Here is a 15,246-nt window from a genome sequence, read left to right on the forward strand (position 1 = left end):
AAAATTGAAAAATTGATTAACTTACTCAATTAAACTAGTTAAAAGTGTGTTAACTTTTTAAAAGAAATTTAATTTAAACGTTTGTTTCTCCGGTCATTAAAAAATTTTTTTTTTGATTTTTTCGCTTAATCTAAACATAAAATGCATTATCTAAAGTTAAAACAGTTATTTCGAAATATCTTTTTTGTCTAAATTGAATAAGAATTGTAAGCTCCATTAAATTTTAAAAGCTTGTTTGTCGTTATCAAGTGTTTTAAATACAAGATTATCTGGTTTCGAATACTTGCTAAAGTTCAGTTTACTTTTTATGCTTAATATTGATGTTAGTTTTGGAGTTTTCAAAATACTTTTAAAAGTTTTTATCGTACAATTGTACATAGTAAAAATATTTTTATACTACTTTAAGATAAACATAATTATAAGATCATCCAATGAATAATCTTAAGATTTGCACGAAAAACTTTAGAATTATATAGGTAACTATGTAAAAAAATTCACAATTATCAGTTTAATACAACAAAAAGAATTATAAAATTAACAAAAAAATTACAATATATTCTGAATAAAATTTTATAAACGTTTTACATTTATAGTTAAGTTTTAAGTTTAGAACTGGTACAGCTAAAAAAGAAATTAAAATATAATATAACTTTAAACCTACACTAGAATAAAGCAAATAAAACAAAAAAGAGTATTTTGAAAAGTACTTAATTAAAAGATCAAATGATTGTTTAAAAAAAACTACAAATTTTTATTGCAAAACATATTATTTAATACTTTTTTAGGTTCACAACCCGTCGTCTATAAACTTTCAACAATATTTACTAAATTATTCAATACTTCATATATAAATTGTTTATTAAACAAAAAAAGAAAGCGCTCAAAAAGTTTGGTCTAAGGACCTGGTGTTCAAAGGAACCTTTCGGTTATCGAATCGTACACCACACGCTTATAAAATTTCTTACGAACTATTATATTTAATTTTTTATCATTTGAATATTTAAATATTTAGTAATAAAACAATCAATTAAACGAAATGAAAGAAAAAAAAAACTAAACGAAAATTAACTGAGTTTTGTGTATAAAAATAAATAAAAATTGTTTATTGTTCTATTAGTTTGTTGAAAGTTTGTAAACGACAGGTTGTGAACCTGAACACCTATTAAACTTGGGAACGGGTCAAAATTGTACGAAGAAAAAATTGCAGAAGTTACTTAATTGCACGAGTGCACAAAATTGCACGAAGATACTTTTACACGAAGACAAATTTGCACGAGGGCACAGAATTACACGAGGGAACAAAATTGCACGAAGAAAATTTTGCATTAAGGGTTAAATAAATATATCTTTCTTGGTTGAGTTTATTCACAAACTAATTACAAGAATGATAAAGTCTGTAATACAAAACATAACTAAAACTAGGTAAATACTTCTACATCTCCCCCCAGATTTTATCTACGAAGGAGATAAAACTATAAATTTATCTAGCAAAACAAATTTTTAAAACAATTTGTAACAACTTAAACACATTTTTTAGGTCTAAAATTCAACAAAATTAAAGTCAAAAACACAAAAACATTTCAAAAATTACGATTAACTTAGTTCACTAATAAATGATTTGTTAAAACAAACTACAACTTAAATAAACAAACTGTAACAAAAAATTTGAGACTTGATCTTTACTTTTATTCACTCAGTTGCTGAATACAAGCATTTAAAAACTTAATTGCTTCACCGAATTGAACTTTTCAGCTTTGAAGAACGAAACCACACGTCATTCATCTAACCACCTTGAAACTTCACTTAATTTGGTGATAAACATCTTTATCATATTTTCGACTTTAAACAAAGTAGAAGGTGCATTACTGATAGCATTGAACACTGACGAAATACTGCTACACTTATTTTCCAAATACTCGATGCCAACCAACAGTTCGAGTTTTTGAAAGTCAATCTATGCGTCCTCACCAAGATCACTTTGAACAGATGGCTGTTAGACTAGTCTGCTGCAAAGTTAACAACAAACTTTAGGACGTCACCATTGGACTGAAACTCATTCATTAGACCATAAAACATTTTTACAGTGAACATTCCAACTTGACAATAAATGAATATCAGCAACATCGGTGTCACGAAAATTACAGAATGCTTATTCAAAAGAATCTTCCTTCTGGAAAAACAGAACATCAAAATTTTTCTTGACATCTTTTTTTCTCAACCTTACCAGAAAAGACAAACTTTTACAGTGGTATGTTTGCTTTTCTCAGTTAAGGGATATTACTTAGACATTTGCAAACAGGAGGGGTAAATCTTCTTAGAAACTTACGATTTTGAACAGTTAAGCGACCTGATCCATCAACTTTGACAACACATTGATGACAGTCCTTCACTTCCACCACCACTCCACTTTTCCCCCACTTGCTTGGAAAGTTACCTGTTTGATTTAGTATCACGACATGATCACCGCAATTCAAAGGTGGCAAAGATTTTTTGTTCATACTTATATTTTCTAGAGACTTAACAAAACGAATACTGAGAGATTCTTTCTTTTTATTCCAAATGTCACGCCACATTTTTGAGATCTGCGGGTTATTGTAAGTCATAACACTCTTTCTGACGTAAGGTAATGACTTCTTATCATTTGGAGGTAGGTGAGGATTGCTTTGGGATTTTTGCGGTTTTCGTCGCCATCCAGTGTGTAGAAATACATTTTTCTTCTTGGCGTTTTTACGCTCGTTCATATTTTTCCTACGACCTTGGCTGCAAAAGTTATCAAAGTTTTGTGTATACAATCCACCAACTACAAGTGCATTTGACTTATCAGCATAATTTTGGTGACTTTGATAAACTTTTTTACGGGACTTTATCCAGCATTGTTTGCAGGCAAAACACTCAATATACCTCATACTTTTACTGCTCCAAACAAATTTATCAGTTGATTTATTACATATGCCACAAGTTATTTTATCACTTGGTTTTTGTGTGGTTTTCTTTAAGAATTTGTATACATTTGGTGTATACAATCCACCAACTACAAGTGCATTTGATTCATTGGCATAATTTTGGTGACTTTGATAAACTTTTTTACGGGACTTTATCCAGCATTGTTTGCAGGCAGAACACTCAATATACCTCATATTTTTACTGCTCCAAACAAATTTATCAGTTGATTTTTTACATATGCCACAAGTTATTTTACCACTTGGTTTTTGTGTGGTTTTCTTTGAGGATTTGTATGAGAAAACTGAGGCTGTAACAGCGGGTTTTGACATTGCATCACGTGCCATCTCTTTACCTTCAATAAAACCGATTGTCTCATTGACATTTTTCTCATCTAGATTTTCCCATCCTAGTACCTCTTTACGGATATTCTCATCGGCTAAACCTGTTACCATAACATCTTTTAGAATTATGTCTGTAAAATCTATCATTTGATTACAGCCATCCTTTGGGCATTTACATGTGTACGAGCATGTACTGGCTTTTCCCTTTAAACGTGCAGCAAATGATCTAGTGTTTTCAGTCAAATCCTGTCTTGCACTAAGAAAGTCTGATCGTCGTACAACAACTGAAACAGGAATAACTGCAAGCTGCTTGATCATCCTTAAAAGCTCTTGCTCACTTAAATTTACTACATCTTCATGACCCTTCAGAAGAGCATCGCCTAAATCTTCCTCACAGCACTGGTACAGTTGACGGCCTTTTTCTACTTCTGTCATCTCCATGCTATCTTTGAAAATAGTCTACTTTTGTACAAATATATTCCAACCCTCTTCATTGCAGTCTGTCCCTATTCGAGGACGGTCCATCTTTGGAGGCTTTGGTTTTGAAGAATTTGCACAAATGTGAACGTTGTTGTGAATGATAAGCAAAGAAGCAACTACAGAAGCATCGACGTCTGGTGTTTCATATGTGCAACTCTCAAGAGGGCATTTAATCACAGGCATTGTTGATTCAATTTAGCTAGACTTTATCATAAATAAATATATCTTTCTTGGTTGAGTTTATTCACAAACTAATTACAAGAATGATAAAGTCTGTAATACAAAACATAACTAAAACTAGGTAAATACTTCTACAAGGGTCAATATTGCACGGGTTACATTTTTGCACAAGAGTGAAAAAAAATACAAAAAGAAAATTACTAAATATAAAACAGAAAAAAAAGTAAAAAAATAATTAAAAGAAAAAAATAAAAAAAAGTTACTGACCGAAGGTAAGGGTTAGGAGTAACAGTGATAGTATAAAAACTAAACTGAAAAAAAAACAAAGTTAATACAAGTATTAAAATAAAAGTAAAATAAAAAAGTTCAACCCGTGCAAAAATTTCGCTGTGCAAAATTTTTTGCTTGTGCAAAAGTGTCTTTATGCAAAAGTGACCTTTCATGCAAAAGTATTTTTATGCAATTTAAGTGTCTTAATGCAGAAGTATCTTCGTGCAATTTTGTGCACTCGTGCAATTTTGTACGCTCGTGCAAACTTGACAGCTACCCATTAAACTTATATGCTTTGCAATAAAAATAGGTAGATTTTTTCAAAACAATCATATTTTTTCATTGTTGATGCGGTAGAAAAATCACCAGCAAAAAATTTACTGTGTCCTTGACTGGACTGATTTAAGCACTATATTCAGTTTATAAATAAGTTTTTAAAAGCTTTTAATAACTAAAATTTCATTACACATTTAAAGTTTGTCGCTTTAAATTTAATTGCGGCTAGAGATATACTTTTTAGCTAAAAAAAACATACATAGCTTCTTACATTTTCATTATAGGAAAATTAGCCCTTTACTCATAAAAGACTGACTTTTTTAAGGAATGTTTCTGATTATTACCTTTTGCTCGAGAAATTAAATTAAAGGATACTTTAAAATAGTCATGTTTTATTATTAGTTCGTTAATAATACTGGAAATTTTTTTAACTTGCAATTTATTATATTATTTATTAATTTTACTATTTATTTATTGTCATGAAGCTTTCATTGTTGCAATCACCATTAAGAACTGTTCAAAACTAAAACCAGATTGGTTTTCGATTTGAACCACAGTTTTTATTATTGTTAAGTTATTCATATGGTTCTTTACCTGTATTGTTATGTTTTATGGAAATTGGTTATAAGCATTGCAATATATAGCTATAGGTGGACAACTATTTTACTTGGAAATTAACCAGAAAAAATATTTTGTAGGGCCTGAAATTTTGAATATAAGCGTTATTAAGGATAACTACACTGTAAAATTTTACCTCTGTATAAATTGTGATGTAAAATTATTATAATAAGCAAACCAAACCTCTAGCAAAAAGAAAAATTACTATGTTTACCAAATAAAAAGCATATTTCAATATAATTGTTATGAAAAAGCTTATTTTAACATTATTTACACTTGATATTTTCAACCTAAACAGTTGTTGGTCAGAGATTTCAGTATGTTGACCTTGTCAACTCTTAAGTCAAACATTAATAATTTAAATGCTTAATTATTTAACTTGATAGCTTCTGTCCATGAAAATGATAAGTTTTTATTTCAAAAATTATATTTAAAAAAAATCATACCATAGGCCCTTAATTATTTAAGTTTAACTTTAGTATAATTTTTTTTGAAAATTTAAGTTGTAAGTTGAAGTTATATTGGACTTGAATATACATTATACTAATTTGGAAAACAAATTTATTCACATGTTAAAAACATTTTCAAACTTTTCAGCTAGTAGTCCAAAAAAATTATCTAACAGTTTTGTCTTGTATGATGTACAAAATATATAAAAACTAATACTATCAAAAGTTTAATTTTAGTATACTTTGTTTTGACATTTTATGTTGTAAGTTGAAGTGTTATATTGGACTTGAATATACATTATACTAACTTGGAAAACAAACTCATTCACATGTTAAAAATATTCTAACAGTTTTGTTTTGTATGATGTACAAAATATTTAAAAACTAATACTATCAAAAGTTTAATTTCAGATGAAGTTGTAAAAATAACTTTAAATATATATAACAAAATTTAAATAGAACTAAGGTGAAAATAAAAGCCACAGTCAATGATAAAAGTTTTATGCACAGTATAAAACTTAACTTATACTTAATAACAATAGTAATAAAGTTTTAGTTGTCTGATTATGCTTAATAGTAGCAATGAAAGTAGGCTGGAAAAAAGAAAATTCATTATGCACCAAATAATATAATTAAAGTCCCTTTACCTTATTGTGTGCACTTAAGTGCACAACCCACATTGGCTTAAGATAATTATGCTAAAGTTTTTTTTTTGTTTTGTTTTAGTATATGGAGTGTTTTGTGTAATTTTTTTACTCATTTAATAAATTTAGTCTACTTGTTAGCCACACAGTCTAGTTTTTGGTCTCTTAATCTAGTTTTTTGCCTCAAAAAATTAGAACTAAAAAAAAAACTTTAATAAAATTGATAACATTTCATATATAAAATGGAAAAGAAAGTTAGTACTCTAAAAAACTGTGAGCACACTAGTAAATTCAACAATATTATTTTGAAAACTAATTATAAAACACTAAATAAAATTACATATGTAAAGTTGTATAGTTATTTAAAGCTTCTTGATTTTTTCAGGAAAATTCTTGGTTTTTTAAAACAAAAATAAAAAGAGCAAACATTTTATATTTAAGAACTAGTTTATTGGTTGCGATAAACACTGCAATTGAAAACAGCCAAATGTAAGAGTCCTAAAAGTTTTTGGTTGCTATCAAATTACAATAGAGTTTACATTTAAGTTGAAAATAAAATATCATAAACAAATTAGCAGCAAAAGTTAATGGAATTTACTCTCCAACTTTCTTAGCGTGCAATATTGCCATCTCTTTTGCCTTCTTATTGTACGCAGCCCTATCTGACTTGTATAACCTGAATGTAAATTAGAATATTTTATTTAATTTTATAAAAAAATAAAGTTCTTAATTTAATAAAACTTGAATGTTGTTTATATATTTAGTGGTATTATTTTAATAGTATGTTTTTTTTTAACTTGATTTTTAACATTTTATATAAGATTAGTTTCTTAATAATTTTCTTTGTTTTTTAAACCTTAATTTTTTTAAATGTAAACTTTTAGTATATCTTTTAAGTTTTAAATTAACAAAAACATTCCTTTAAGTCAGTAAATTCAATACAACTGTTAGTATTATCCAACCAAAAAAAAGTAATGTAGAATACAAAAGTATAAATATTGTGTCAGTACTTGGCAGCTTCAATGTTCATTGCACTGTTAGGGTTGGGGTCGCAGAGAAGACTGGACAGAGAAAGTAATACTTTCTGGGTGTTGAGCGCGGGTGACCATTTACCTTTTAAAATGTCCAGGCATACCTTGCCATTTGGACATATGTTGGGGTGGTAAATCTGCGTTGCCATGTCTACCTGAAATAATTTTTATTTTCAATTAATATTTTTAGAAAATACTTAATTAAGTTTCTCATCTCTAAAGGTTGTATAGCACTACATGTAATAAATAGAATTAGGTAAATTTTAATAAGCATTTGAATCTTTTCAGTTATCATATGTACAACTACCTTTGTTGCAATGTAGTTATTTTAGTTAATAGTTAAAATAATTAAGTTAGGGACAAAGTTTTCAAACATAATAAATAGAGTAGATAGGCATCTAAACTTCAACCTTGAAAACAAATGATTTCAAACTTAAAATATTGAATATATAAAGAAAGGCTTAAAGTAAATATTAAGTAGGATTTTTTATACTAAAATAAACAAACTTGTTTTTTTTTGAAGAAGAAGCTAATTGCAAGTTTTAAAGTAACACTGAAAAAACTAAAAAAACTACAAGACAAAATTACCTTTAATTTGTTTAGACTAAAATAATAAAAATACATATAGTGGTAAATTTTACCTTTGGGGGCTTGAATGGGTAGTCTGTGGGAAACTTCACAACAACCTTGTACACACAACCTTCATAGGGACTGTCTTGTGGTCCTGTGATAAATGCAGCCCATTCAAACATGTTACTAGGATCAAATTTAATCTCTATGTTTTCAATTGGCTCATTTTGAAGTTCCTTTATTTCCTTGTTGAGTCTTCTTACTGCCATTTTACTATTTGTGTTAAATAAGTGGAAAGTTGAAAATGTTTCTGTTGAAAGGTTATAGTTTATATTACACCTACATTATAAATCATTATAAATAAATGTTAAAAATTACCCTAACTAATACTCATTTTAGTTATTACTTAGGGCTACTCTAAATTAAATAAGGCATGACATGAATGAAATATTGTATTTAAGAACAATTGCAAACACTAATAAGTAATAAAAAAAAACTTTACATTAGAATGTCTGAAATAAACAGATTTAAACTTTTTAACACAATGAAATATAAGTTTATTTAGTATAAGAAATGTATTAAATAGTATTTTCATTTAACTTTAAAAATTCATATCAAAAAAAAAAAAAGAATAAATAACATTGTTAAAAAAGAACTTTACAATAAACAACAAACAATGCAAATGTATACTTGAACTACATGTTAGCAGCAGCAAGGTGGTCTAGAATGAAACCCTTCTACAACTGATGAGTGTTTATATATGGCTGTAGCATGCTAATGCAAAATTGCATCAGTAAAACACACAAGCTTTCTCTTAAACGCTTAAATGAACAACTCATTTATCATTATTTACAATTAAATTAAAATAGATATCAAATTCATTTTGATATCCTGTTACACTGTTACAAAAATTATGGAGTAGATAAACTTTAATTTTGCCAAATATATAACTGCACACACGCCCAAGTCTGCTGAAGTTTTACTAAAACACTACAAAGTATACACATTTATATCCAGCACGTAAGCTGCTAAATGATTTTACCCTTTTAAAATTCTTAAAGTAAAAGAACAAATATTCAACTAGTTATTCAACTAGTAGTGAAGTGTGTAACTTTAGTTGTTAATGAACCTTTTTTTTATTTTTACCCCTGACTTTAGATCTTTTACTTTGAAATTGAAGAGGGTATAAAAAGCTATAAAATTTACAAACTAATTTATAATTATAAATATAAAAAACTATATATGGAATTTAAAATAGTAGTACTGATCACTTAAAATACTTCCATATTCAAAATATTAATATTTTAATTCATCAGCACTTCATCAGAAACACTTATTAATTTTTTATCTTTTCTTAAATTGAGTTTTATAACATGAGCTGTTACCCTCAGCTATCTTAACTACAACTGATTTTAAATAAATGTCTTCTGCTATTTATATTTTTAAATTTTTATATATTTTAATGTGACAAAATCTGTCTTATTTTGTTTTTATATATATTAACAAGTTTTGGATATGTCATACAACTACAAAGACAACTCAACTTTAAAAGAAATTGCTGAAAGTATAAGTTAAAATTATTTGAAATGCATAAAATATTATGGTGTTTAGCACTATACTTTCTGTTTAAGTATATTTATACTTTTTAAAGTAACTAAGAGCAGCGCTGTAAGTATATGCTTTCACATTTTGTGTTTAATAAAAACTATTAATAAATACCTTTGTTATACTTAAAAAGAACTAGCTGTAAGATTGAGTTTTTTCCTAAAAATTAAAATTCTTATAAAACAAAAAACTATTGAAATACTGAATTTTCCTGGATTTTACTTTTATTGTCTAGTGTTATAAAAAGATTAGTCACTTATTTTTTCTGATAGTTTTATTTTTGTAATGAATTATCAAGGTTGCCAAAAAACCAGGAGTCCTGGAAAAACATGAAAAACTGCATAAAGATATTTTGAAAAAAAATTCTGGAATAACCTGGAATTTTTACTAAAGATCACTGGTAAATAACCTGAAATTTTAAACTATTTTTACATGATAAGTTATGAAATTTTGATAAGATACAAAAATTTTATGATATAGATAAAAATTATAAATTTATTTTTATTCAACAATGTGTAGGTTTACAGTATCTTTTCTATGTTATCATACTAATAAGAAAGGTTGTAGCTTAAATTTAATTTTAAACTTGAAATATACCAAACAACTTGTTATTTTAAAATACCTGGAAGAAATTAAGAAAACCTGGAAAAAAATTTCAAAAAACCATTGTCAACCCTGAAAGTATATTGAAATTATGGTTAATAGTTTCAAACTGAAGTATTGAAGTTAAAATAAACAAATTGTGTTTTTGAGTTTAACAGAGTAGCAAGTTTTTTTAAAATGAGTACTCAATTTAAAACAAAATCTTAAAAACTTGAATTTTAAACATTAACAAACAGTCTTTTTTAGATGTTTTTACAACCAGTATCTTAGCAGATTGCTATAGTTTCACTGTAGATTTCAAATTTTAAAATGAATGAAAATAATTCATAACTTTTTAAGAATATGGCTTATGAATCTTATCATAACATATTGGTATACTAAAGCTTAGTTCCTGCACTTAGTTTAGCAATTGTTTTTCACTGTGTTGTTATATATATACTAAACCAGTGATTTTTAAAGTATATATTCATTTATAGTTTGTAAGTTCTGTAGGAGCAAATCCAACAAAAAGTTAGAACACAACTTTTTAAGTTTAATAAACATTTTTTTACTAATGAATTATTTTATTTTAAAGACCACTGTTGAAAAATTTATAAAGTTTTCACAGAAACTTTTTTATTATTTTATTTTATAAAAGTTAATGTAAAATCTATGGTAAAGAAAGTACTATTATATTAGCTAAAAAACTGCTCTTAAAATTTAAGGAAAAATTAATATGTATTTTTCATTAAGTCATTAGTTATTTATTTATTTAAAATCTGTGCACAGTATAGTTACCAGATTTCTATGAAATGATTGCCACAGGATTACTCAAGCATGATATTTTAAGTTTCATACAGTATTCTGAGCTCTTTATTTCTGTAATTCTTGCACCATGGCCAACTGTAATTAAATAAAGGAAAAATCTAGTACACACCAATTTATTTTGTGAACACAATAAAAGTATTGTTTTAATGTTAACTGTATTTAGTTATTAATAAATCTTATCATTATTATAATTAAAATACATTTAAATTAAAAAAGTGTTTAAAAAATTATAAGTTTTAACCTATGGGTGTAGGTAACCTAAATAATAAACTTAACTTATACTAAATGTTGATAAAAAACAATACTTGTGGCTACTATAAAACTAGGCAATGAATAAACATGTTGTATTAAAGAATTATTGCAAACACTACCAAATATATAAAGAACATTAAGTTTAGAAAATACTTTAGTTGTGGTAAAAACTTTAACACGAGAATTAGATCTAACAGTAATTATACTTTGAGAATGTTTAAATTAAAATTATGATTAACTCTTTGAAATTAAAATCATAAATATATTTATGAGAAGAAAACATTGTTAATTAAAAACTTTACACAAAGCAATCAAACAATATATTACCTCGAATGACATGTTTACTGGAGCAGGCTATGGCTAGAATGCCCCCATCACTCTCTGTGGCTGTTTATATAGCAATGTTATAAACTTCATTCAACATCACATATTTCTCCTTATGTTAACTTGCATCAGTATTACACTTGACCTTGCGGGCTTTCTCTTAAACGCTTGGATGAACATGGATTTTTACTCAAAACTTTCCTTTAAATTTAAACAGTTATCAAGTGCAACTTGATATTCTGTTACAAGGTCATTTTTTTGGGAAAAATGTTTAAAAAAGTTTTCTGGGTAGTTTTTTTAAACTTTATATGGGAACCCAGAATACTTTTTTTACTAACATTTTTAAATAAGAATAACTTCATTATTATTATTGGAGTTTATTGTGCAAAGATGGACTCGGCATTAAAACCTGAGCCGCTTAAACAATACACACGAAATGAAAACAAACAAATTACATTCAATGAAAATTAAAAAAACTAAACATAGCATAGTAAAAAATTACAAACAAATAGTCCTGTATGATCAATTATAACTTAGTATGCACAAAAAACAAAATGAAATAAATTCTTATATACAAACTTATGCATAGACTATAAAAGATTTAACAACTATAAAAATTATATATAACAACTTAAAATCTGTAGGGGGAAGGGGTAGGGAAAAAATATCTTTAGTGATACTAATACTTATAAAAAAAAGTAAATAAAAATACTTCAAACCATCATTATATTGAATTTTTAATCAATAATTACTGTCCTTAACTTGTGTTTATATTATTTTAGTCTTTTTTTTTTATTATATTAATATTTTTTAGTTTTAATCGAAAATGTTCCACCCTCCCACACAAAACCGCATCATGCAGTAATTTATTCCACATATTTATTGTTCTGCAGAAAAAAGAATTTTGTCAGACATTATTAAAATAATATTTACTTTTTTTTGGTCATTTCCTCTCAAATTATAATTGGTCTGAGAAAAAACAAAAAATTTTAAAAAAAGTTATCAAATCAAACTGCCATCTTCTCTATACTCTAAAGACTCCAACCTGAGCTTCACCAATCTATCTTTGTATGAGGTGTTTGAAATGTTGCATCTATTACAAACAAAACAGGTAGAATTTCTCTGCACAGACTCAATCCTAATAATGTCTTTTTTTAAATACTGGGACCATATTGAGGTATTGTTTTCGAGTTTAGGGCGAACGTAGGTTTTAAATAATTTAGTAAGAATACTAGCAGAACTGGTCTTAAAACTTTTAAGTACTTGATAAGATGAATTTTGAACAATTATGAAACATTTATATTAGTTATTATTAAAAATTTTAAATTCTCTGTTGTCAAAAAAAAGTAATTTTTAACTTTTTATTGAAGTTGGTGCACAACATCAATATGTTTGTGGTGTTATGAATATTTTTTTTTACCAATCTGAGAGTGTATTCATGTTGGTAAAGCGTCTAAAAGATTCCATTTAAGAAAAGACAAATAAATATCGAAATCAACAAGAAATCGGATAGCCACTAGATTTAAAAAGCTTAAACAAAGATCATCTGCAGCTTGAGAACATTTATTAAGTATTCCTAAACAGTATGACAACAGCAGAATTTAGTTTGAGATTAAAGTACAGAAATTTTATAATTTAAAAGATTAAGAGTCTTTGTTTATTAAAAACTACAAACTTTAGTTAATTAAAAAGTTATGTGTTTCTATTATTTAATCATTTAAATTATGAAAATCTGTAATTTCTTTAATCACTAAAGTCTTAACTTGTATACAATTGTAACTTTTTTGAAGTTAATTTTTAGCAATTGATTATTATATGTGTTTGCTTATTTGGCTTCATTTAAAATTTGTTGATATTAATATTTATCAAAGTAGTTATATTAATGTTTAAATTATATCCAATTTTATAGATGATTATGACCTACTTGTTTGTTCGATATTTTTATTTTAGTTGCTAAATATGGTAGTTGAAAAATTTCACCATAAATTTTTTCAAGTTGCTCTTGTATATGTGACCTACAAAAACAATGTGTCTATTTATATTTTACAACATGTTTAAATTAAGTTTAAAAGTTTAAGCAAATTGTTAAAATACTAAAGTTAACTATATATTTTTTTGAAACTACTAAAGTAATGTTTTTAACAAAGTTATTACTAATTTTAACTAATGGTTTTAAGTGTAGTTTTGCTTTATGTAATTAGAAGAAGACTTTCAATATTACTATAAAAATTATTCTATTAATACTTTTGCATAATGTCATAAAGTTTGTAATTACAAAAAAAGTTTTTCTCCAATTCGATTGATTGTTGTACAATTAAGTTTAAATATTAGTTAATCTTTACTTCAAGTATATTTTCTGAAATAAAAAAAAATGTTTAAGCTTAAGTAAAAAGCTGTCAGCTAGTAAATTTGTTACTGTAAGACTTTTTTTTCTTTGTTCAAGCTTTCTCAAAATAATTTGATACTTAAGTCATTTTTATTTGGTGTAAGTTATTTTTACGTTTTTTTATTAAAACTTTTATCAGTAACGATTCTTATGGTTTTTATATTTAACATATAGTTGTTAAAGTATTTGTGATTACTACAAAATAGGTTATATTATCTAAAGTTCAAAACCATAATAGTCATTAGGAGACTCTATTAAACTTACTTTCACTTTCATATTGTTATTTATTAAATAAATGTTTAATGTGTAAAAAAAATTCAATTTCAATGACAACAATTACATAATTTACCCAGATATAAAAGTTTCAAAATGTCAGAGAAAAAAGAAGTTGACATTGCCAACCTGAGAAAGTCCTACCACTCAACCACCGACGTCCTACTAGAGTCATCCCTCACCAGCAAGGAACCCTTTGCAATCTTCCAGCAGTGGCTCCAACTAGCGGTCAGCACTGATGGGGTGGAGGAACCCAACGCCATGTGCATAGCAACCGTCAACAAGGAGGGGAGGCCCTCGGCAAGAATGGTGCTGATGAAGGGCTACAACCAAAACGGGTTCCGCTTCTTCACCAACCAGCGGTCTAGAAAGGGTCAGGACATGGTCGAGAATCCCAACGTGGCCCTAGTGTTCTTCTGGGAGCAGCTGAGCAGGTCGGTGCGTGTTGAGGGGCAGGTTGAGATGATCCCTGACAAGGATGTGGACGATTACTACGCGCAGAGGCCGAGGTCAAGCCAGATAGCCGCCCACGTCAGCCAGAACCAGAGCGCTCCGATCAAGGACAGGGACGTGCTGAAAGACAGGTTTGTGATGCTGGAGGAAAAGTACAAGGAGGTGGAGAAGATTGAGAGGCCGGAGTTCTGGCGCGGGTACAACGTCAGGCCAGACAAGATAGAGTTCTGGCAGGGACAGTCCACAAGGATGCATGACAGGATTGTGTTCAGCAAGGAAGGGGGTGAGGGGTGGAATGTTGGTGAAAACGGCTGGAACTATCAGCGTCTTGAACCTTAGAAAGTCTTGAACTTTTGTGACTGCTGGCCGCCTATATCTTTGACAATTATATTAAGTATATTTCAAATACATTTAATTTAGCTGCAAAATAATTTTTCTTTGTATCTTTATTTTTTATTGTACATGTTATTTACAAATTTTATTTTAGAAACTTCTTTTAATTTTTATTAAGAAGTAATGTTTTGTATTAGTAAAACAAAGATTGATTCTGTACAAAAGGTCCAATTTCTAAAAAGGAAACTGTGAAAATATTAAATTTTATATCAATACTTGAAAACCAAAATTTAAAAAATTTCAATAACATTGATGATTAATGCATATATTAAACTTAATTGTGTAAAAAATTTATAACATGAAAATTAACTATTGTTTAAATTTGTAGTCCACATGTATGTTGCTGTA

At 27.5% G+C, this 15,246-nt stretch overlaps 2 protein-coding genes across 2 annotated transcripts; one reads left to right on the plus strand and one right to left on the minus strand.

Annotated features, from left to right (window-relative positions):
- Positions 1-6,795: 6,795 nt before the first annotated feature.
- On the minus strand, positions 6,796-8,071 carry LOC145833195 (ubiquitin-conjugating enzyme E2 D2B-like). The gene is made up of 3 exons (XM_082940393.1): positions 7,874-8,071; positions 7,212-7,387; positions 6,796-6,877 (listed from the first exon to the last, which is right to left on the minus strand). The coding sequence occupies exons 1-3, from the start codon at positions 8,069-8,071 to the stop codon at positions 6,796-6,798; spliced, it is 456 nt and encodes a 151-aa protein (XP_082796519.1).
- Positions 8,072-14,139: 6,068 nt separating this feature from the next.
- On the plus strand, positions 14,140-15,112 carry LOC145834937 (pyridoxine-5'-phosphate oxidase-like). Its single transcript, XM_082942469.1, has one exon. It carries the CDS (start codon positions 14,149-14,151, stop codon positions 14,842-14,844), a length of 696 nt encoding a protein of 231 aa, XP_082798595.1. The 5' UTR covers positions 14,140-14,148; the 3' UTR covers positions 14,845-15,112.
- The last annotated feature ends 134 nt before the right edge of the window (positions 15,113-15,246 follow it).

The sequence above is a fragment of the Thalia democratica genome, chromosome 4 (genome assembly GCF_965202585.1).
Source record: "Thalia democratica chromosome 4, ktThaDemo2.hap1.1, whole genome shotgun sequence".
Lineage (NCBI taxonomy): Eukaryota > Metazoa > Chordata > Thaliacea > Salpida > Salpidae > Thalia > Thalia democratica.